Raw genomic sequence first — 23345 nt, forward strand, 5'->3', positions numbered from 1 at the left:
GTCTAGGTCCACGCTAATTCACAGAAACTTTTATTGGAAACAAACCAGCTGCAGCAAAGTGACACTCAGTGCACGCTGCCCAACGGGCAAGGTGGGGGGTACAAGTGGGCAGATGACCCCTGGGACCACTTGCTGGGTCTCCGGCCCTTTAGGCTGGAGTGTGAAGGCCCAGGCCTGAGCCCACACAAAATACAAAAATAAACTCTGCGGTCCAGCTGCCCCTGCCTGTGTCAGTTCGTGTGAGCAGGGCAGTGGCTCTTCCCACCAGGCCCTGTGCTGTCTAGTCCAGCCACAGTGTGGGCAGCAGCAGCCTGTGGGGGTGAGTGGACAGCCACAGGCTAGGCAGGCATGGCCTGGGGTGGGCTGGTGCTGTGGCAGCGCCGGGACCTGGGCCCTCAGGTGGGCAGGTCCAGGCACTGTTCGAAGCTGGGTGAAGCTAGGGCCTCTGTTTCTCCTCTTCACATACAGATCACCGGGACCCTGCACAAAGGGTGGTGTGCAGTGAGCTTTGAGGAGCCCACACACAGGAGCCCAGGCAGAGGGGGCCCTGCCCTGCCCACCCCAGGGTTCATGGAGGGAGGCTGCTGGGGCAGTCTCACACCTGTCCTCTTCCATGGTTCCAGGCTCCTCAGGCCCACCCTCGCTACCTCCACCTCCACTCTCTTCCTCCTCCTCCTCTTCTTCCTCCCCGAGCTCCATGTCCAGTTCGTTGCCTGCCTCCGAGGGAGTGTAGGTGGATCCACTGGGGGGAGAGGAGACCAGTCTTAACATCGTCTGCCCCCAGCCTACTGCTGACTCCAAGGAGGATGTCCGAGAAGGACAAAGTTAGGAATGAGGTGGGGAAAAGGTGTGTGGGACAAACAGGGAGGTAGAGGAGGGAGGGAGACAGGTGCCAGCCAACCTGATAGAGCGGCAGCTGAAGAAAACAATCCGCTTCAGCCGCTTGTTGTAGAAGAAGTAATTGAAGGACCAGAGGCTGCCATCTTCCCCAAAAGGGTCTGAGTCCAAGTCTGGGTTGTAGCTGAGGGGGTGGGGGGTGAGACGTGAGGTCCCAGTGCCACGAAGACCTAGGACCCCCACCTCGTGCAGGGACGCTGGCCCACCTGTAGATGTCGCATTCAGCCAGGCAGATCTCCTCATCCACCGCGTTCCACAGTTGTGGCTTCAGCGCCTTGAAGTCCTCCCGGACAGCTGAGAACAGGCTGCAGTTGACCGCGTTCACCACCTAGGATGGTCACAGTCGGGGCTGACGAGGAGCCCGGCAGCAGGAATGAAGCAGGCTGAGCACGGTAAGTTAGGGAGGACACCTGGGATGGCTGTGGGCCTGCAGGTCCCTTCCCCAACCCCACCCTCACCCAGCTGAGGCTGGGCTCCCGGCTGAACTCATGGCTGCGGGCAGTGCTGAAGTCGTAGTCCGGCCGGAAGGACTCATTGAGGGTAGCAATCAGGTAGAAGAGGGTCTTGCGGCTGCACTTGTCGCTGAGGGGGCCCTCATCCTCGCCACCTTGGCTCTTACTCAGTCTGCACAGAGACAAGTGTCAGCCCAGTGCTGGCCCATTCGCCAGTCCCCCATAGGCAGGCCCTGCCCCCACTCACCTGCTGGGGCTGAGGCCCGAGGTCTGGGGTGGGGACAGAGCCTCCAGCACGTGTGGCTGGCCTTCCTGGCAGAACTGCTTGAACATGTGCTTGTCGTCACCCGCCATCTTACACGAGTAGCTCTCAATCCTAGAGATGCAGGCAGGACCGTGGAGCATGCCACCTCCCATGCTCAACCAGAACCAGTGCAGAGTGGCCTCTAAGAGGCCAGCCCCCAGAGCCCCAACCTCACCTGCCAATGATGTGTGCATCTCCCGTCTCCACGGTCAGCTGCGAGTTGATGGCCTCGAAGCTGGAGTTCTCCAGCAGCTTCATGTCCTCGGGGAGGGGTCTGTGCTCCAGGGGCTAGTGCTGCCTGAGGACGGAGATCAGTCCATGGGAATCTGGCCCGTGGGGTTCCACTTTCAGCCCTCCTCGCAGTAAGAGGTGCTGCTGTAAACAACTTGGGTCTCTCCTGCAGCCTGCTTCCAGCCCTTCAGCACTGGCGGGATAAACGGTAAGATCGGCAAGTCCAGGCCCAGCTCAGCTACACCTCCTGCACCTCACACGAGTTTTTTGGCCAGGCTGGGGGACTCACCGGGGATCTTGCTAACCCCGAGGACGCCGGGTTAGTCTCTCCCTCAACACTCTACACCCCACCAAGGAGGGCCCTGGGAGTCCGCGAAGGGGCGTGACTCCTACAGTTCCCCTCTGGCCAGAGTGAAAACCCGCTCCCGGTAAGGAACCAGGACATCTGGGGCTCGGCTCTGCTGTCACCTGGACGCGGCGCTCTTCCCTGTTCTACAGACGGCTTTCTAGTGAGGGAGAGAGGAAACCCATGAAATCCGTTTTCCTTCAAAAGTATGAGAGAGGGCGGAGAGAAGCCCTGAGGCCCCCCGAGTGTCGGCCAGACAGGCCGCTAGGGCGCCCCAGCGTCCGCCGGGTCTCGGGGGAAACCCCAGCCGGGGCGCAGGAACTACGCGTCCCAGGCAGCCGTGCGCCTCGGGGTGCGCGCGTGCGCGCCGGCGCGAAGCCCGCTGGGCACTGTAGTCCGGACAGCCCGGGTCGCCGCCGGGCACAGGGCGTACACCTACCTGCTCGCGCCGCGCTCAATCGGGCCGGGCCAGACTCGGCAGGGTCAGGTCGATGGGCGTCGGTGCGCCTGAGAAGACGGGGTGGGCCTTGCGCGGCGCGGGCTCCTCAAGAACGGGCGGAGGCGCCGCGGCCTCCGCTCGGGCCGCGCTGTATCCGGGGGAAGAAGCTCCGCGGCGACGTCCCGTTACTCCCGGCCCTGCCGGCCCCTGCGGATTGCCACCGCGACATAGCCTCGCCCCTGCACGGCGCCCTACTATCGCGACCGACCTGTCCGCCGACCGCCACAGAGGGCCCGAGCAAGCGAGCGAACGACCTCTGCCTCCCCGAGCCGGACAACAACAAGCGTCTGCCAGGTCCGGCCCCACGCGTCTGAATGGCCCGCTCCAGCCGTCGGAACCGGGAGCTCGCACAGTCATTGGGGGTGGCATCCGCCGCTCAGTCCCGATGTCCGCTTCTACTGGGTACGACCCCTGTCCGTCATCTTCTCGGCCGTGCGAACCACCTCCCACCCTAGCGCTCATTGGCCACAGCCCTCAAGGCCCCGCCCCAGTGGCTTCCCAGTTCCCCGGAGGGCCTAGTGGACTAGTGAGGTGTGGGTGGGACGCGGCAGGCGCGGGAGCGTCGGGAGGTGGGCTGCGGCCCAGAAGAGGCTCTCGAGTAGCGTTCGGCTTGGGAGCCAGATAACTGAGTTCAGAAGGACCGCCGAGCTCAGCCCCAACCCGAGCTTCTAGGGCCTTCCATTCGTGGCCGGTGCTGGCGTCTCTGACGCTCTGCCTGGAGTACAGGCCTCAAAGCCTCGCCTCACCCGCTTTTGTTGGGAGACCTTCGGGCCAAGCGCCATCGTGGGCGAAGCGGGAGCAGCAGACGGCTCCGACGCTCGGGCAGCGCCCGGAACCCCAGGCTCGTGGTTACAGTTTCCGGCCGGTGTAGGCGTTCAACGACCCAAGACCACGGAAGCGGGCTCGGGGGGGCAGTGCGGGGGCCGGACCGGAGATGGCGCCGCCGGCGGGCGGCACAGCCGCTGGCTCGGACCCCGGCTCTGCCGCGGTGCTCCTGGCCGTGCATGCCGCGGTGAGGCCGCTGGGCGCCGGCCTGGACGTGGAGGCCCAGCTGCGGAGGCTACAGCTGAGTGCGGACCCCGAGCGACCAGGGCGCTTCCGGCTGGAGATGCTGGGCGCGGGCCCCGGGGCGGTGAGTGGGGCCGGCGGGGGCGTGCGGCCTGGCCTCTGGGCCTGGTCGCTGAACCTGAAGCCAGGCTCTTCCGTTTGCTAGCCACGTACCATTATCTTTTCCTTGCTTCTGTTTCCTTGTCTGTAAAATGGGGATAATGCTGGTACTTACCTTTGTAGGATTACTGTGAGGGTTTCATAAAATAACACAAGTAAAAAGGCTTAGGACGTTGTAAGTAGTCGACAAACGTTACCTTGTATTCCTTTGATTATCATGCAGTATGTGCTGGGGGAGGCACTGAGCCTGGACTCTCCCTCTCCTCAGGTCAGTTTGGAGTGGCCCTTGGAGTCAGTCTCCTACACAGTCCGAGGCCCGTGCCAGCATGAGCTGCAGCCTCCACCGGGAGGGCCTGGGACTCTCAGTCTGTACTTCGCCAACCCTCAGGAAGCTCAGCGGTGGGCAGCCCTAGTCCGAGATGCTACCGTGGAAGGACGGAGTGGTCAGTGCCCTGGAGTGAAGATTCACCAGGCCAGGGCCAGTGTTTGTTCTGCAAGAGGGCAGGAGTAGCCCCAACCTCCCAAGCTTGGATGGGGGTAGTAATGGGGAAAGCTGAGCCCCTCTTGTCCACTGCTGGGGTTCAGGGAGCACTCTCAGGAGTGAGGAAGTAGAGAAAAGGAACAGAGACCGAAGGCAGTGCCAGACAGGTGTGGAGGGGCAGCGTAAGAAGACCCTCAGGACCGGGGTGAGAAGACAGACAATCAGAAGCGTGGAAGATAGTGGGAGAGTGACAGGCTCAGATTCAAGTTTCTGAAGACTGGTGGACCCTTGTATTCGTGTGGGTGATGCAGACAGGGCTGGAGGGAGGAAGGATGTTTCCAGAGATGCTTAGGAGAGGAATTGGCTGGATTTCCTGGAGGTTTTAATGGAAAAGTTAATGGTTGAGAATCTGGAAGGAACAGACACTGCAGAGGGCCTGTTTGGGAGGGTGTAGAAGTTGTCAGGTTCTTAAAGTGTGGGAGGGAAAGGAGGTAGGAGGAGCTTGGGTTCTGAAGAGGAAAAGTTGGGGATAGAAAAGGTCAACCAAGGTCACTAGAAGACAGAAGCAAGGAGAGGGTCTGGCAGGCAGCCAGTGCATCAGGGAAGGAGTTCACAGATGCTACAGGTGAGCTGGTGAGCAAAAAGCACACAGTGAGATGGAAGAGAGGTCCAGACAGCAGCATCTGCGGAGGGAGAAAGGCACTTTTCTTTCATGCATACATTGGTTGGTTGGTTCACTACATGTGTATTCTGCACCTGTAGCAAGCACTCCTTCAAGGCCTTAGAGATTCCAGGCAGGCCTGGTGCTGGGTGCTCGGGAGCCCTGCTTATCTGAGTGGGCAGATGGCTCAGAATATTGAGGCAAAGGAGCTGCATCTGCCCCACATGGGCAGGGCGTCAAGTGGGAGGTAAGAAGGGGAGCTGGTGGCGTGCTCAGGGCAAGCAGCAGCTGGAGAGGGGTTTTTTGGAATGGGATCAGCCCAGAGTGCTCTGTGCTGATGGCAGAGCCAGGAGAGACGTCAGAGTTCCCTGGAAGGAGGCCACCTTGACTGCAGGACTCCTGGAGACTTCCGCTGGTTCTGCTGTGAAGCCCAGGGAGCTTTCTGGCTGGCCGAGAGGGCTTGTACAGGCCAAGAGAGGTGGCCCAGCCCCTGTGGGGGAGGGCTGCAGGTGGGACTGGGCAGCAAAGGAGGCCAGAAGGACTCCAGAGCCCAAGAAAGAGCCAAGTGCAACTCTGAGTGGAGTCAGCAGGGACCTCTGGGGTGTGCAAGGGCCAAGACTGGGCCAAGGTCTGGCTTGAAATGTGGCCAAGGCAGGGCCCTGGCATGGGCTGAAGTGAGGAGGGAGGAGACAAAGGTACTGGAAGCCTGAGGTGAGAGAACAGGCCTGGGTGTGTACTCCGTGGGGGGCCAGATCTCAAAGAGACCACCAGCCCAGCCCATATCTTTCCTTCTAGGCAGTGACAGCTTGCCCCCAGCCCTAGGCCCAGAAACGTGCCCTGTCTCCCCACCCAGTCCCCTTGAAGTGCCCACACCCAAGGCCCCCCAACCCAAGGTGGATCTTCCTTGGAGCCCTGGAGACTTGATGGAGAAAGGTAAAGGCAGGCGGCCGGAGGGGCTGGGGGAAGCAGCCAGTGTGGGGTTGTGATGGCTCTCTCTTCCCCTGCAGAAGAGCTGGCAGGGCGCCTGACCCAGGCCGTAGAGGGTGGGGATGAGAAGGGAGCAGCCCAAGCAGCAGCCATCCTGGCACAGCGTCATGTGGCCCTCAGGGTCCAGCTCCAGGAGGCCTACTTTCCTCCTGGCCCCATCAGGTAAGGCCTGGGACCTCTTTCTCACCCGGACCCTCAGGCCTCTCAGGTCCCCCATCCTTACCTGTGACCTCCATTCTGGTCCAGGCTCCAGGTCACAGTTGAAGACGCTGCGTCCTCTGCCCATGTCTCACTGCAGGTTCACCCCCACTGCACCATCAGGGCCCTCCAGGAGCAGGCGAGCATGTGGTCTGGGGAACCCGGGTGGGGGGTGGCGGGAGGCGCCCTGGGTGACACTCTTGACACTCTGGCCCCAGGTGTTCTCAGAGTTCGGCTTCCCACCAGCTGTGCAGTGCTGGGTCATCGGGAGTTGCCTGTGTGTCCCTGAACACAGCCTCGCTTTCTATGGGGTCCGGCGGGATGGAGACCCTGCTTTCCTCTACCTGCTCTCAGCTCCCCGAGAAGCCCCAGGTCAGTCCTTGGTTGGGGCGGGATGAGGAAGGTGGAGTATAGCCCGCCACGGTCCCAAGTCTCACTCCCTCTGTCGCAGGACACAGTCTTCAGCGTCCCCAGAAGGTGGATGGGGAACTAGGCCGCCTGTTCCCACAGTCATTGGGGTTGCCCCCAACCCCTCAGCCAGCCAGCTCCAGCCTGCTCAGCCCCCTTCAGGTGAGCAGGGACTGGGGTGGGTGGCCTTGGCACTGTGGGCATTGAAAGCGGGTGAGCAGCAACTGTGTGCTCACCTCCCTAGCCCGGCTGGCCCTGCCCATCGTGCACCTTCATCAACGCCCCAGGCCGCCCCGGCTGTGAGATGTGCAGCACCCAGAGGCCCTGTGCTTGGGACCCCCTTCCCACAGCCTCCACCCAGCAGCTCCCAAAGGTACTAGGAGCAGAGGCGGGGAGGGGATGGGACAGAACAAGCAGAATGACCCATCTTCCCCTCCTTCCAGGTCACACGGAGAGAGAATGGCCCTTCCCTTCCAGGCCCAAGGTCCTTGGACCCCCTCCTGAACCTCTCAGGGAACCTCTGCTGATGCTCGCTGGAGTCATTAAAGACACTTTTGAGCCAGCCACGTGCCCTTTCACTGTGCTTTCCTGCAGCCTGGGAGGATGGAAGGCAGACAGCCCTCTGAGAGGAACCCTGGCAATCTTGGGTGGGTGGGCCCTTCCCAGTGGAGCCCAGGCTACTGAAGAGCACACTTGGAATGCAGGTCCCAGTCCCAAGGCATCGGGGCCTGGCACCCATTCCCCAGGTGCCCAGGGTGGGTAGGGCGCCCCCCACCTGCTGACCCCTGGGCTGGCCCTTCAGACACACACCCTGCCCTCTTCTCGGCGCTCACCCTCCCCGCCCCAGCTGCCTCTCCTCTAGGCTGCTCCCACCCTGCTGCCCCTCACACTCCCTGCTTGGGGACAAAAGCTCTGAAGCAAAGAGCCCTGGGCCAGGGCCACAGGCCACTGCCAAGAAGCACCGCCCTGGCCCTCCACCCACTGACAGGTCCATGGCTGTGTAAACCTGGCCACTCCCAGCCACCCTGTGGACTGCCAGGAGGGGCTCTCCCCTCAGAGATGGGGACCATTCTCAAGTTTACAGCAAGCACCTCCAGCTGCCCAGCCAAGAGACCAGGAGCTCATTCCACTGGCCTCTGCCTGCCTCTCTGCTTCCTTGGCAGGGCTGAGAGCCTCTCCCAGCCGCCCCCAGTCCTAGGATCAATCCTGCAGCCTCTCCCTGGTTGATACGCACCAGGGCTCCCTGCTGCTCTCAGGATGAAAGTCAAGTGGTTTCACTTGACTTCAGTTACTGCAGCAGGGCTCAGGGCCCCCCTCTTCACCTGTGACCAAATACTGGCCATTTCCTGCCCTATATTCAGTGCTGACTGGACTCTCAGCCGACAGTCCGTGCAGGGCAATCCTGACCACACTACACTGGGCACCCCCGGGAGCTCTCAGGGCGAGGATCCCAGTCCCATCGCGCCCGTGCGTGCGTGTGTGTGTGTGCATGCGCACGCTAAGTTGCTTCAGTTGTGTCTGATTCTTCTGGCCCCAAAGACTGTAGCCCGCCAGGGTCCTCTGTCCATGGGATTCTCCAGGCAAGAACACTTGAGTGGGTTGCCATGCCCTCCTCCAGGGGATCTCCCCGACCCAGGGACTGAACCCTCATCTGGTAGGTCCTTTACCACTACCACCACCTGAGAAGCCCAGAGTCCCATGCAAAACTATACTATCACATGATAGTTCAGGTCAGTGTGTTGAGAAACTTAATTTATTTCCACCGTGGGCGCTGAATGATCTGGAACTGAAGCCCCAGCTCCTGCCCTTCCCCCTCTTGTCCCAGAGGAAGAGGGGCTTGGCCAGGAGGGCCACCTGAGACCTCAACAGGCCCAGTGTGGCTCCCAGGCTTGAGGACCCTGAAGCTCAGGACAGCAAACAGACACTGGGTAGGGTCACTTGGGCGGCCGATAGGCCAGCTTTCGGCTCTTGAGGACTGACCACTTATGCCGCTTCATGGCGTAGACCAGGGGCAGAAGCAAGCCCATCATCAGCAGCATCTGGGGATGAGACAGGCTCAGAGGAGGGAGGCAGAAAGAACCCCTGCTCAGCTCCCAGCCTGTCCTCAGGCCCACCGTGCCCCTCAGCCCAGTCCCGTCACCTTGAGCCCCATGCGTTTGCGATGGTCGTGTTCTGGTTCAGCTGCCCAGCGCAGGAAGGTACACACATCCTTGGCTACCTGGGACATGGTAGCTGGGGTGCCTGAATCAAGGACAAGTGGTCTAAGGGCTGTCTGTGGGGGTCCCTGCCCAAAGCTTCAAAAGGAATGGAACCCAGCCCCCACCCTCAGTACATGGATGGCATGAATATGACCCATGCTTCTTACACATACAGGACCTCTTGGGGCAAGAAAACAGGACCCAACTTGCCCATCCCCAGGGTGGGGGCCTCTCACCATCATCGAACTCCAAGACCTCATTGTAGATTGGAGGAGCCATGCCAATGGCCTGGCCAGGAAAATAAGGGTTGAAGTAGAGGCCTTCTCGCAGCGACACCCCAGTGGGCGGCTCACAGTAGCCGGTGAGCAAGGAAAAGACGTAGTCCTCACCACCGTGCCTGGGACCAGATTGGGGTGTCCTCAGCCTCTGCCATGAGGTGGGCCTTCCCCACTCCCCACACCATCCTGCAGGCAGCCCCTTACCTAGCTCGCACGATGTAGCTGAGGTCAGGGGGCAGTGCTCCATTGTTGGCTGCCCGCGCAGCCTCGGGGTTGGGGTACGGTTTGGGGAAGTAGTCAGACAGCTTCCCTGGGCGCATGAACATCTCCCCATCTTCATTGGGGCCGTCCTGAACCTCCACCTGCCACCGAGAGCCCCATCACAAACCTGCTGTCCAGCACAGGAGGAGCCCCAATCCTTGGGTCCTCTGCATGCCTGGTGCCCACCTCCTCAGCCAGCGCCTTGGCCTCATCCTCTGTGTAGCACACGCCCACCAGGTGGCGGTAGGCCACGTAGTCCATGCTGTGGCAGGAAGAGCACACCTGCTTGTACACCTGGAAACCCCTCCGGATGCTGGAGAGAGAGACAGGGTTAGGGGCGCCAAGGATTCCACCCCACCCGGTCCACCCATAAACTCCCCCAGCCAGCCACACACCTGGTGTGGTCCAGGGAGGAGAGGAGGCCACGGTGAGACCACGGATAGCTGGGAGGGTGCAGCTCCAGGTCACTAGCACTCACGGCAGAATGCAGAGCCACTGCCAGCCCTGTACCCCCTGCCGCCAGCATGCCCAGCGCTGACAGAATCACTTTCCGGCCCCGGGACAGGCCAGACTTCGACGACAAGGACACTGCCTGCAAGAGTCCCGCTCAGCGCCTTTCAGAACACCACCCAGCCCTACCTGGGGATCTGACTCTCATGCACCCAACACCGGCCACCTCGCGCGCCGCTGCCCTCCCCGCCGCGGACCCCTCGACCAGCTCCGTCCCCGAGAAGGAGATGTGAGGCGTGCTCTTGGATCCTGGGCCGGGAATCAGGCCGAAGTGAGCAAGGGTGCGGGGACAGGCCAAGGTCACAAGCAGCTGCCGAGGTCAGGCTGGGGTCAGTTCAGGACGCGGGCCCATTCTGGGAGGCCGGGGCCGGAGCAAGCCTCGGCGCGACCCCCGGGGAAGCCCCGGGTCCCGAGCCGGCGGCGATCCCGCCCCGCCGCCCCCCACGCTCGGCACCAGGCCCTTGTGATGCTCGGAGGAGTAGAGGCCAGCCCTGCTCCCAGGCGCCCAAGGTCAGCAGGCTGCGGGGGTCCGGCCGAGGCGGGGACCCGGGTGCAGAGGCCGCTCCCGCGCTGCCAAGCCCGCGCCGGGAGCCTCCCCGCGGTGACCTTCAGCGGGATGCGGGGCCGCGCGGCGGCCAGTTTCAGGGCCAGAGCTCACCTGGGGTGTCCGTAGTGGGAGCTGCCCGGGCCGCGCGCCACACAGCAGACCTCGGGCCCGCGCTCCCGGCAGCCCCGCGCCCCGCGGGCCCACCATCGCCCCGCGAAGCGTAGCCGCCGCCGCCGCCATCTTGGCCCTCTTCAGCGCGGCCACCGCTCCCGTCGGCCTCTGCGGCGGCAGAGGATATCAAACCTCGCGATAGCCGGGAGGCATGTGAGGGGGCGGGGCGGGGGCGGGCTCTGTCCTTCAGGGCCGCGCACCGCGTCGGGGTGCTACTCCAGTCGTCTTGGAAACCTGCGGTTGTGCAAGTTGGTTTTGCGTCTCTCTGTTGCTGTGACAACGCCCAACTACCTGGTTACCCTAGTCCCGCAGCTGGTCTCTCCAGGCTCAGCTGTGCTACGCGCCTACGCCTAGACGTCCCTAACCTGGAATCCACCGCTTTATTGCACGCTTTCGTCCAACAATATTTCCCGACTTGGAGCGGTGGAAGAACACCTTCATTGCAAAGAATTGCCATTATTTAACCAGTCTGATGGCCCCCTGTAAACCCCACTTGCCAAGCCTAATCAGGTTGTCCAGGGCTGTTAGCCTAACCCCTAAGACTGTTGAAGGCAATTCTGGCAAGTGTTGTAATTTCAAAGTTGTAATTTCCCCGAAGCAATGGAGAACAACTGGCTCAAGGAATAGACTAACCAAAAAGCTTGAAAGGAAGAAAAGGGAATATAATGTCCACAGGGTGCTCAGACGGTGAAGAATCTGCCTGCAATGCAAGAGACCTGGGTTTCATCCCTGGGTTGAGAAAATCCCCTGGAGGGGGGCATGGCAACCCACTCCGGTATTCTTGCCTGGAGAATCCCCATGGACAGAGGATACTGGCGGGCTATACATTCTATGGGGGTCGCAAAGAATTGGACACAACTGAGCGACTAAGTACAGCACAGCACGTATTTCCAGAATATAGAAAATCCCAAACATAAGTAGGACAGTGTATATACTCATGAAAGACCAGAAAAAGCCCTAAGTGCTCACTTCTGGCTAACCTTGAGGCTCTGTGCACAGTTGAAGCCTAAAGCAGAGTTGTAAACTGCCTGGCTGAATTCTGAAGCATGTCCCACATGCAGCCAGAGCCACTTAGAAAAGATGGAGATTTATTGGTTATGAAATTAAAAGACACTTGCTCCTTGGAAGAAAAGCTATGACAAACCTGGACAGTGTATTGAAAAGGCAGAGACATCAGTTGGCCAGCAAAGTTCTCTCTAGTAAAAGCTATGGTTTTTCCAGTAGTCATGTATGGATGTGAGAGTGGAACCATAAAGAAGGCTGAGCTCTGAAGTATCGATGCTTTCGAACTGTGGTACTGGAGAAGACTCTTGAGAGTCCTTTGGACAGCAGGGAGATTGAACCAGTCAATCCTAAAGGAAATCAGTCCTGAATATTCATTGGAAAGACTGATGCTGAAGCTGAAGCACCAGTACTTTGGCCGCCTGATGCGAACAGTCAGCTAATTGGCAAAGACCCTGATGCTTCGAAAGATTGAAGGCAGGAGGAGAAGGGGACAACAGAGGATAAAGTGGTTGGATGGCATCACGAATTCAATGGACATGAGTTTGAGCAAACTCTAAGAGACTGTGAAGGACAGGGAAGCCTGGTATGCTGCAGTCCATGGAGTCAAAAAGAGTCAGACATGACTGAGCAACTGAACAATTATTGGTCCCAGACACTTAAGGAAATTTCTGTCCAATCATTTATCTGACCACTGAGCTAACCAGGTAGAGACTTTGCTGGCTACCTATGACAAATAGTAGACTTACTTGATAGAATTAGTTGAGAAATGTCACTATACAAATGCAACTACCACAGCAGCAACAGTAACAAAACTTGGAATCTAATGTCCACTTTGTATCATTAAATCCAGTCAGTCCTAAAGGAAATCAACCCTGAATATTCATTGGAAGGACTGATGCTGAAGCTGAAGCCCCAGTACTCTGGCCATCTGATGCAAACAGCCAACTCACTGGAAAAGACCCTGATGCTGGGAAAGATTGAGGGCAGGAGGAGAAGGGGATGACATAGGATGAGATGGTTGTATGGCATCACCAACTCAGTGGATATGAGTTTGAGCAAACCCCAGGAGATAGTGAAAGACAGGGAAGCCTGGCATGCTGCAGTCCATGGGATCTCAAAGAGTTGGACGTGACTGAGTGACTGAACAACCACAACAACAAATCATTTAAAATGCCTAGTTTTCAACAAAAAATTATGTGACATCTAAAGAAAGGAAAGGGTCTGGCCTATAAATGGGAATAAAAAGAACCAATCAATAGGAACTACTCCTGGGGAAATTTAGCTAAATATATTTAAAGAAAGGGGGGCTAAATATGATATATACATACTACTACATATAAAAGAGATAACTAATGAGGACTTTCTGTATAGCGCAGGTAGCTCTACTCAGTACTCTGTAATGAGTCACATGGGAAAAGAATCTAAAAGAGAGGATGTATGTGTATGTGTAACTGTTTCACTTTGCTGTCTAGCAGAAACTAACACACAACATTGTAAATAAACTATACTCCACTAAAAGTAAAAAAATTCTAATAAAAAATGAATCAAAAAGTATGTTCAATAAGCCATAATATCTAAAAAACTAGAGGAAAGTATAATAATGTCTCATGAAATAGAGAATGTCAATAAAAAGAAATTACAAAGAGAATCCAAATGGAAATTATGGAGTTGAAATGTACAACAATGGAAATGAAACATTTTACTGAAGGGCTCTACTGCAGGTTTGAGTAAGTAGATGAAAGAATTAGCAAACTTGAAGTTATGTCAATTGAGATCGTCTGATCTGTAAAACAGACCAAAAAAAAGGGGTAAAAATTAACATAGCCTCAGTGACCTGTGCGACATCACTAAGCATACCAATCTATACAAAATTCTCAGGAGCAAAGGAGAAAGAAAGTGAGGGACAAAAACAATATTTAAAGAAATTGTGACTGAAAACTTTCCAAAATTGACTGAAACAAACAAACAAACATGTATGTATTCTACACATACAGGAAGTTAAAGAACCCCAAGTAGGATGAAGTACACCTGTACACATCATACATTTTTAAAAAGAAAGAAAGAAAAAAAAAAACCTCGAAAAAAAACAGCAAGAGAGAAGTGACTCATCGCATACAAGTAGTCCTCAATAAAATTAACAGAAAATCTCATACCAGAAACCATGGAGGCCAGAAGGTGGTGGTATGACTTGGTTCAAATGCTGAAAGAATAAACCAGGTAAATCTGCCAACCAAGAATTCTATATCTGGCAAAACCATCTCTCAAAAAAAAAAAAAAAAAAAAAAAAGGAGGCAATTAAGACGTTTCCAGATAAACTGAGAGTTTCTCACAAACACCCTGCCCTCCAAGAAATACCAAATGGAGTCCTTAGGCTGAAATGAAAGAACACTGGACGATAACTCAAATCCACATGAGCAAATAAAAGCACCAGCACAGGCAACTACATAGACAAGTACAAATGCTTTTTGTAACTTTTTTTCTATCTGATTTAAAAACTCCTGCGGAGAAGGCAATGGCACCCCACTCCAGTACTCTTGCCTGGCAAATCCCATGGACGGAGGAGCCTGATGGGCTGTGGTGGTTTAGTCGCTGTCATGTTTGACTCTTGCAACACCAGGGACTGCAGCCCGCCAGTCTCCTCTGTCCATGGGATTCTCCAGGCAAGAATACTGGAGTGGGTTGCCATTTCCTTCTCCAGGGGATCTTCCCACCCAGAAATCGAACCCAGGTCTCCTGCACTGCAGGCAGATTCTTTACCGACTGAGCTATGAGGGAAGCCCAAATATCAAGACAGCAGATATAACTGTACTATATCATTAATTACATTAAATGTAAATAGATTAAAGTCACCAATTAAAGGGCAGAGCTTAGAATAATGGATTTTTTTAAAGTCATGATCCAACTATACAATGCCTATAAGAAACACATTTTATATTCAAAGACACAAATAGTAAAAATTTGGAAAAATATACACCACACCAACAGTAACCAAAAGTAACCAAAAGAGTTAGAGGGGCTATACTCATATCAGACAATATAAACTTTAAGACAGACGTTGATACTAGCGTTAAAGAAGGACATTTTATAATGGAAAAAAAAATCAGTTCATCAAGATGACAGTTATAAAGATATATTAGACTAGCAGAGTCCCAAAATACACGACGCAAAACTGTACAGAATTGAAGGGAGAAAAATAACATTTAACATAACAGTTGGGAGACATCAGTACCCCACTCCCAGTAATGGATAGAACAAATAGACAGACCATCAGCAAAGAAAAGAAAGACTTGAGCAACACAGCAAGCCAACCAGACCTAAAGACATCCGTGTAACGCCCCACCCAACGACAGGAGAGTACATATTCTTCCCACGTGCACATGGAATGTTCTTTAGGATAGATCAATATTTTCAATAAGTTTAAGAGTAGTAAAATCATAAAGTATGTTCTCTGACCACAACAGAATGAAATTAAAAATCAATAACAGAAGGAGAGTAGGGAAATTCACAATTATGTGAAAATTAAATAACATACTCTTAAAAAAAAAATCCAAAGAAGAAATCACAGAAAAAATTAGAAAATACTTTGAGATGAATGAAAATGAAAACACAACATATCAAAACTTAGCACCATCAAGAGAGGTAATCAAGAGGGAAATTTAGAATTCTAAATTACTGTTTTTAGACTTCCCCAGTGGTACAATGGATAAGAATTCACCGGCCAGTGCAAGCAACACGAGTTCTATCTCTGGTCTGGAGAGATCCCACATGCTTTGGGGCATCTAAGCCCATGCACCACAATTACTGAGCCAGTGCTTTAGAGCCCACAAGCCACAAATATGGAAGCCTGTTAACCCTAACCTTAAGTGCTTGGTTACGATGGAAAAGGCATTAAATTTGTGGGTGGAAGACAGGAACAGAAAGTCAGACTCAGTGCTATCCAGAGTTTCAAGCATCCACTGGGTGTCCTGGAATGGATGCCCTGCAGATAGGGGATCCTATTCATTCTTATCAAAGTCCAGTTTCCGGAAACCCAGAGACAGAAAATAGGGTAAGGATGAAAGGGGAGTGGGTGTACAGTGTTACTTCTGTGCACAATAAAAATGTTCTGAAGGAAGGAGTTGGTTGTGCAGGTCTTGGAGAGCAAGGTGAGGAGGCTTAATTTTATCCTGGATGCAAGGGGCATCCCTGGAAGAGAGGCAAAGTGGACCCCAGGTCCAGAATTGGGTGAGGGCACAGGGAAGAGGTGCATGCAGAGTAGGTATTCAGGTTGGGAAGAGATGACTTAAAGGGGACCGTGGCACATCCAGGAGGCAGAGGTGACCGATGTGGCCTCAGAAGAGGGACCTAGACAGGAGGCAGGACTTGAGTGTGGGCATGAAGGCAGCTGGAACCTGGAAAGAACCCTAAGGTAGCCCAGAGCCCCCACCTTGAAGCCCCAGGTGGAATGGGGTGACTTGGCAAAGGGTCTGAGAAGAGCACAGAGCTAACCTGGGACAGCCAGCCAACTGCAGAGCGTCTGCAGAAGGCCTGGCTGTGGGGAAGCTGCTGTGTGTCCTGAGGCGGGTCCTGCACCCTCGACCTCACAGTCCTCACCCCGTATCCCCACCCATGAGCCCCGAGGATGGCAGCTGGCCTGACCCAAGTTTCCTCCTGGACCTCCAGAAGGGCTCCCTCTGATTCTTTTCTTCTTTCATTCAACAAACACAGGTGTATATTCTACCTTTCCAGTCCTTGGCTCTGCTGGAAAAGAGGCAGAAAGTAAGACAGAGGCCCTGCCCCACAGAGCTCCTGTTCTGGGGTGTGGGAGGCAAGCTGCAAAGGAATATCGAGTACTTATTACTAAGATTGGTGATCAACACAACAGATCTGCACGGTTGTAGATGCATACACACTTCTAGACGCTTCCAGCTGGCAACTGCCTGAGAATTCCTGGGTGGCTCAGCAACAGCCCCCCTTGTAGGAACTGGACTGAAGTGTCAGAAAACTCCAAATAATGACCCAAACATGATAGAGATTTGTTTCTCTTTCTTGTAAATGAAGCTTAGTTTAGCAGCCCAGGGTCTTGGAGGTCCTGGGAGGCACCCTCTTGTCTCCTCCAACCCACAGGGTGGGCTGAAGCTTACATCTCTGACGTGCTTCATTCCACATCCCCGAGAATGGGAAAGAAGAAGCTGTTTGATGTCTGCATGGATTCACCCTAGGGATGGGCACAATAAGGACAGAAATGGTAGGGACCTAACAGAAGCAGAAGATATTAAGAAGAGGTGGCAAGAATACACAAAAGAACTGTACAAAAAAGATCTTCATGACCCAGATAATCACGATGCTGTGATCACCAACCTAGAGCCGGACATCCTGGAATGTGAAGTCAAATGGGCCTTAGGAAGCACCATCACAAACAAAGCTAGTGGAGGTGATGGAATTCCAGTTGAGCTATTTCAAATCCTAAGAAATGATGCTGTGAAAGTGCTGCATTCAATATGCCAGCAAATTTGGAAAACTCAGCAGTGGCCACAGGACTGGAAAAGGTCAGTTCTCATTCCAAGCCCAAAGAAAGGCAATGCCAAAGAATGCTCAAACTACCGCACAATTGTACTCATCTCACACGCTAGCAAAGTAATGCTCAAAATTCTCCAAGGCAGGCTTCAACAGTAGGTGAACTGTGAACTTCCAGCAAACTCTGGAAAATTCTTCAAGAGATGGGAATACCAGACCACATGACCTGCCTCTTGAGAAATCTATATGCAGGTCAGGAAACAACAGTTAGAACTGGACATGGAACAACAGACTGGTTCCAAATAGGAAAAGGAGTACGTCAAGGCTGTGTATTGTCTCCCTGCTTATTTAACTTATATGCAGAGTACATCATGCGAAATTCTGGGCTGGGAGAAGTACAAGCTGGAATCAAGCTTGCCAGGAGAAATATCAATAACCTTGGATATGCAGATGACACCACCCGTATGGCAGAAAGTGAAGAAGAACTAAAGAGCCCCTTGATGAAACTGAAAGAAGGGAGTGAAAAAGTTGGCTTAAAACTCAACATTCAGAAAAGATCATGGCATCTGGTCCCATCACTTCATGGCAAATAGATGGGGAAATAATGGAAACAGTGTCAGACTTTATTTTGGGGGGCTCCAAAATCACTGCAGATGGTGACTGCAGCTATGAAATTAAGACACTTACTCCTTGGAAGAAAAGTTATGACCAACCTGGACAGCATATTAAAAAGCAGACATTACTTTGTCAACAAAGGTCCATCTAGTCAAAGCTATGGTTTTTCCAGTAGTCTTGTATGGATGTGAGAGTTGGATTATAAAGAAAGCTGAGCACTGAAGAACTGATGCTTTTGAACTGTGGTGACTGCTGAGAGTCCCTTGGACTGCAAGGAGATCCAATCAGTCCATCCTAAAGGAAATCAGTCCTGAATAGTCATTGGAAGGACTGATGATGAAGCTGAAACTCCAATACTTTGGCCACCTGATGCGAAGAACTGACTCATTTGAAAAGACCCTGCAGCTGGGAAAGATTGAAGGCATGTGGAGAAGGGCAGGAGAGAGGATGAAATGGTTGCATGGCATCACCAACTCAATGTACATGAGTTTGAGTAAACTCAGAGAGTTGGTGATGGACAGGGAGGCCTGGTGTGCTGCAGTCCATGGGGTCCCAAAGAGTCAAGACATGATTGAGCGACTGAACTGAACTGGACTCACCCTTGAAGCTTCTGCTCAGGTCTAGAGGCCTCTGTAGTCACATGACCTCACCTAGCTGCACATAGTCTAGGAGCATCTTTACACAGGGTGGCCTGTGCTCATGCCAAAATGAGGGTTCCGTGACTGAGGGAGAGGGATACCTTCAGAGTAAACCCTGTAGGAACTCATGCTCAGCCTTTGTACATCTCATCTTGAGAGCCTGACATTTTCTTTCTTTATAAAATGTACGGCGCAAGTGACATTAATGAAAATCAGTGTCAAAATCCAGTTCTGCAAAGCTAAGCTCAAACAGCTAACAGTGGTTTCATGAGGTAACATACTTCCACAATTTGTGTTTTAAGTGACTGCTGAAGTCTTGTTTAAAATGGCTGATCAAGGCCGAAGCCCAGGTAGAATGCCTGGAAGGGGTTTTGTATTAGATGCTGGTCTGCAGTCAACAGGGAGACCACAGCAGAGCCGAGACCTCTTCTGCCTTGTAAGACGGGAGCCTGCAGACCAATGGTGCCTGACTGACCAGGGGAGAGTCCCTAGAGAGGCTAGCCTGGAGGCATTTCTGGGGGTGTGGGGTGGGCTGCAAGTTTTGCCCAGCCTCAGGATCTGGAGTTTTTTCAAAAGGGAAAGTGACTAGAAGACATACAGGCCAAGGGCAGGCTGCAGTCACAGTGGTCTCCAGCACCCTTGCTCCAGCCCATCCCCAACAATCTGGACCCAGGGTGCCCATACCCTTCAATGCTGAGAAGTCCCAGAGTAAAGCCCTCCAGGTGCTGGCCCTCTCCCACAGTGGAGTCAGGGACCCGTAGGTGTTGAGGGAAGTCTCGCACAAGAGGAGCGCCAACACAGAGGCAGGCCTGGGTGAGGGGTCTGGGGCCTGGAGCTTCCTCCTTGGGATGGTCCCAGATCACCCCACTTCAGGATGTGGTGCTGCAGGAGGGTGTCTGGAGCTGGTGAGCTCCTTTCAGCACTGAGGCTCGCAGGACTGTGCTGGGCTCGCCGCCCTGGCAGGGCACCTTGACTCTCAGCCTCATGCGGCCCTGGCATCACCAGACAGCCCACTTTGCTTTCCTCCCCTCCCCAACAGGCACTAGACATCCCAGTCCCTCTCAGGAGGCTTGGCCCAGCCTGAGGCCTCTGTGCAGCCCCGCGTCAGTGCCCTGCCCCTCGGTACTCAGGTCGCCCCTGTCCTGGGCTGTTGCTCTGGGTGGAGCTGGGTGGGCTCAGCAGCTCCATCTCTGTCCCATCTCTCGTGGGCACTCCCAGGACGGGAGAGGGGCTCCTCCTGCTGCACCCCAAGCCCACATCAAAGTTCTGGCCGACATTCCCCATACCTGAGGCCTCCCGTGTCCCCATAGTTCCAGCACCAGAGATGGCACTGTGGGGGTCTCTGGGCACCTCAGCTCCCATCAGGCCCCCAAGCACTGCCTGCCGTGCTTCCTCCTGCTCAGCACTGGACCATGATGCACAGAGACCCCCGACATTGGGAGTCCACTTGGGGCTGCAGTCAGGTCTGAGTGTCTACCCAGGCTCTCCTCCCAAGGCTGGCACTGGGGCCCTCACTCCTGCCACACGGTAAGTGGACCAGAAGCAGCCGAGCAGGGTGCCAGGCCCTGCAGGCAGTTTCTTGCGACAGGGCCTGTGGCCCCCCACACACAGCAGACAGCGGGCCAGGAGCCCAAAGGACATCTGAAACAGAACTGTTTATTTCCTAGGAAGAAGAGAACGTGGGGAACTCCTAGCTGCCTCCGTCACTTCCAGAAGAGCACGTTCCAGAAGAGCAGCCAGCAGGGGTAGAGGCCCAGAGCCAGCAGCGGGAAGAGCAGGGAGCCGTAGGTGTGATGCTCCAGCACGCCCTGGGCCAGTGCGGCCAGGAAGAGCTGCCAGCCCTCGGCCAGGGAGAGCGGTGCTTCCTGAAGCTCCCGCCACAGGAACAAGCTGCCCAGGAGTGTAGCTGCTGGGCTCGTCAGCACCAGCAGGGCAGTGTAGAGCGGCCTGGGGAGGGGGGCAGAAGCACCAGGGGGGGAGGAGGAATGTGTGAGGTGGAACCCCTGGGGAGGGGTGCAGGCTCTGCAGCGGGGGCTGAGCAGCACGTACCGGGGTCCAGAGGGCTTGGTGACGGCAGCAGCAGGCACCATGCTGGCGGCCAGTAGGAAGCCCAGAGAGAAGTTGGTGAGGGTGATGCAGGCCAGCTGTAGTGCCAGGTAGATGAGGGCCACCAGTTTCAGCGCCATCCAGCCCTTGTCTGGGGCCTGTGTGCTCACCACCCTGCAAGGCAAGGGGCTCAGAGGCAGCCGCCTGCACATCCAGGGTGCACCTGCCCACAACCACCCAGCCCAGCTCCTCACCGGTGGGTGTTGTGTGGCAGCGCCAGGCCAGCTGCATAGATGGCCAGCAGCGTCAGCACTACGGCCTCGGCCTCAGCCACGGGGAAGTGCTGGGTGGCCACGTGTTGACCCAGCACTGGTAGGACGTAGAGTGCCAGGCCCATGGCCTGGGAGACCAGCAAGGGTGCCACAAGCGAGGCCAGCCCCACACCCTGCAGGGCACACGGGCACTTGGAGATGGATCCTAGGACCAAGGAGTCCCAAGTACCCTCCCCATTCCTCTGCAACTGACACTGAGCAGCAGCAGTAATTACCACCTGGGACCCTAAAAGCTCACCCCAATAGCAGGAGGGGGAACCATCACCTGTGTTGGAGGATGGGGGGGACTGGACCCAGGGGTCTTCCCAGCCTCTTCAGGACCCACTCCAGCCTCATGCAGCTGCATCCACAGTTCCAGAGCGTGGATAAGTCAAGGACCCTGATGAGAGGTGTGATGGGCTCTGCCCAGTGGAGGACCCAGGGCTCACTCCTACTCCCCCGCCCCAAGGATGGAGAGCTCTCCCCAGCCTAGAGTGGGGGGACCTGAAGTCAGCCACAAACAGACAGTGGAGGCAGAGGATATCTTGAGACCGAGGACCAGGAGCAAAAAACCGGCGGCCGGCATGTAGAGGCCGATGGAGACAAAGCGGGAGAGCGCAGGGAGCAGGTAGAAGAAGAAGGACTGGTGCAGGCGCTCCAGAAGATGGTTGAGCTTGCGGAACATGCCCTCCAGAGCCCTGTCGGGTGTGGGCCAGGGTCACAGACGGCCAGACCCCCAGGCACCCACTCACTACCCTGCCCCAAGCATGCAAAGGGGAGATCAGAAGCCACTTACTTGCCCACCGCCACCAGATCATACTTATACTGACGGAAGCTATTGATGCCACGGAGGGTCAAGGCCTCCACGCGGTAGCGCAAGAAGAGGCCATGCGCACCGTGGGGGCGGCCGGAGGCCTGCTGCAGAACCATGAGCAACAGCGTTTGTACACTCTGAAGTGGCCCATCTATTGAGGTCCAGTCCTGTGGTTGCAGCTTAGAAGATTTGGGGACAGTCAGATAGGCCCGACACACAGGTCCCATGCTACCCAGGCAGGTGGCCCTACCTTGCCTTGCAGCGTGCACAACAGCCCTCCTTTCTGGCAGAAGGTCTGGAAGAGGTTGAGCAGGTCCAGGTTGGGCAGCTGTCCATTGAGGCCCTCCACAACCACGTCAAGGCTAGTGACCACATCGCTGCTCAGCTCCAGGGCCACAGCTGCCTGGATGGCCCCAGCCCGGCCCTGCAGGGGCGATGACTGCATACCTGTGGAAGCAGGTGAGTGAGCTGCCAACAAGTGACCAGTGATGACAGTGGCCCTGGGAGGGGCCAGGGCCAGGCAAGAGCACCCACCAGTGACATTGACGTCGTGGTAGGCTTCAAGCCAAGCCTCAGTGCCCAGGAGGTCGTGTTCTGTCACCAAGAAGATGATGTCTTTGGCCCAGTAAATCTGCCCTAGAGACCAGAAGCAGGTCAGCAGGGTCTGAGAGGGGGGCCAAACCCTCTCTTGCCAGTAGGAGCCCCTGAGCCTCACCCCGGAAGTGGGCAGCAAGAGCCAGCATCAACCCGACAGCCTGGCTGTTGGTTGAGTCAGGGCCACAGGGCACGGTGAGCACCAGGGACTCCGTGCTGGCAGCGCGAGGTGCCCGGAGGATGCCGTACACGTTGATGCCCGACACCATCTGCACACAGTATTTGGGGGGGAGCCTCAGCACGACCGCACTCGAGGCGGCTGAGAGCCTCCCCTTCTAGTCCTAGAAATGCCCACCAGTGACTGCTCTGGCCCCAGGACATCCCCCCGCCCCCTCAAGGTGCTTCACGGTTGCAGGCACACCCCTCCCCCACAATACATAGCGCTCGTGAGTCTCATCTGGAAAGGGCAGTTTCCGGGAGAAACTCTGCGTGTAGACCTCCAGCCCCACTGACCGCATCGTCCGCTCCAGCCAGGCCACTGGCAGAGCCCTGGAGACACAAAGAGAGCTTCTGAGCAGAGTTCACTGGCCTTGACTGACATTGCTTCTCTGATAACCATAGCTCGGCCGCTCACCCCGACTTCCTGCGGTGGGCAGTGAAGTCCCGGGCAAGGCTCCGGGCACGGTCTCCGGCCGCAAACTGCTCCTCCACCATGGTGGAGCCCATGGCGTTCTCCGACATGTAAGTGCGCTGGGTCAGCGGCGGGAAAGCCAGCGCCAGGAACCAAGCGATGCCCGCCACATAGCTCAGCACGCTGCGGGGAGAGAGACGGAGGGACCACCGGAGCGTTAGAGGCCCTGCCTCTGTCTCTGCACTGGGAGTGGAGAGGGCATATCTGCGGGACCTGGACTGAGTCCCGGGACGCCCGACGGGAGAGCTGAGCCCCAAGCCTGAGGCCCCGACTGATCCCAGTGGGCGGGAGGGGACGGGCGCGAGCGGTCTGAGGGGCCTCTGACCCCGGGGCCCCGCCCTCACCAGAGCGGCGCGTTGAGGCGCAGCACGAGACGGGCGAGGGCGCGCCGGCGCACCGGGTCCGACAGGAGGCCCATGGCAGGGCCGGGCGGCTCCGGGACAGCGCTCCCACTGCCAGTTACGGCAGCCTACCCCGCGCGCCGCTCCTGTCAGACCCGGGCTCCGCGCCCGCCCGTACTTCCGGTCCCGACGGCCCTC

At 56.1% G+C, this 23345-nt stretch overlaps 4 protein-coding genes across 6 annotated transcripts; 1 reads left to right on the forward strand and 3 right to left on the reverse strand.

Moving 5' to 3' along the window:
* Positions 1–7: 7 nt before the first annotated feature.
* Positions 8–3018, reverse strand: MAF1 (MAF1 homolog, negative regulator of RNA polymerase III). Of its 3 annotated transcripts, none has more exons than XM_004011594.4 (8): positions 2670–3018; positions 1829–1951; positions 1597–1725; positions 1356–1521; positions 1104–1225; positions 902–1021; positions 602–742; positions 8–480 (listed from the first exon to the last, which is right to left on the reverse strand). In XM_004011594.4, exons 2-8 carry the CDS (start codon positions 1909–1911, stop codon positions 459–461), a joined length of 783 nt encoding a protein of 260 aa, XP_004011643.1. In that variant the 5' UTR covers positions 1912–1951; positions 2670–3018; the 3' UTR covers positions 8–458. The 3 variants fall into 3 exon arrangements, with proteins under 3 accessions (XP_004011643.1, XP_012038831.1, XP_042109857.1); XM_012183441.3 differs by having other exon boundaries at positions 1829–2077; XM_042253923.1 differs by lacking the exon at positions 602–742.
* Positions 3019–3254: 236 nt separating this feature from the next.
* On the forward strand, positions 3255–7193 carry SHARPIN (SHANK associated RH domain interactor). Its single transcript, XM_004011603.4, has 9 exons — positions 3255–3861; positions 4165–4339; positions 5834–5971; positions 6046–6187; positions 6272–6362; positions 6442–6595; positions 6675–6793; positions 6876–7004; positions 7075–7193. Exons 1-9 carry the CDS (start codon positions 3664–3666, stop codon positions 7156–7158), a joined length of 1230 nt encoding a protein of 409 aa, XP_004011652.1. The 5' UTR covers positions 3255–3663; the 3' UTR covers positions 7159–7193.
* A 1169-nt stretch (positions 7194–8362) lies between these two features.
* On the reverse strand, positions 8363–10690 carry LOC101113599 (cytochrome c1, heme protein, mitochondrial). The gene is made up of 7 exons (XM_012183443.4): positions 10537–10690; positions 9764–9960; positions 9555–9681; positions 9312–9469; positions 9066–9226; positions 8772–8872; positions 8363–8670 (listed from the first exon to the last, which is right to left on the reverse strand). The coding sequence occupies exons 1-7, from the start codon at positions 10663–10665 to the stop codon at positions 8566–8568; spliced, it is 978 nt and encodes a 325-aa protein (XP_012038833.2). The 5' UTR covers positions 10666–10690; the 3' UTR covers positions 8363–8565.
* Positions 10691–19986: 9296 nt separating this feature from the next.
* On the reverse strand, positions 19987–23321 carry GPAA1 (glycosylphosphatidylinositol anchor attachment 1). The gene is made up of 12 exons (XM_027973350.2): positions 23151–23321; positions 22750–22929; positions 22553–22664; positions 22237–22384; positions 22056–22157; positions 21772–21968; positions 21504–21700; positions 21252–21405; positions 20994–21089; positions 20651–20841; positions 20400–20570; positions 19987–20297 (listed from the first exon to the last, which is right to left on the reverse strand). Exons 1-12 carry the CDS (start codon positions 23222–23224, stop codon positions 20054–20056), a joined length of 1866 nt encoding a protein of 621 aa, XP_027829151.2. The 5' UTR covers positions 23225–23321; the 3' UTR covers positions 19987–20053.
* Between the last annotated feature and the right edge of the window lie 24 nt (positions 23322–23345).

Source organism: Ovis aries, chromosome 9 (genome assembly GCF_016772045.2).
Source record: "Ovis aries strain OAR_USU_Benz2616 breed Rambouillet chromosome 9, ARS-UI_Ramb_v3.0, whole genome shotgun sequence".
NCBI lineage: Eukaryota > Metazoa > Chordata > Mammalia > Artiodactyla > Bovidae > Ovis > Ovis aries.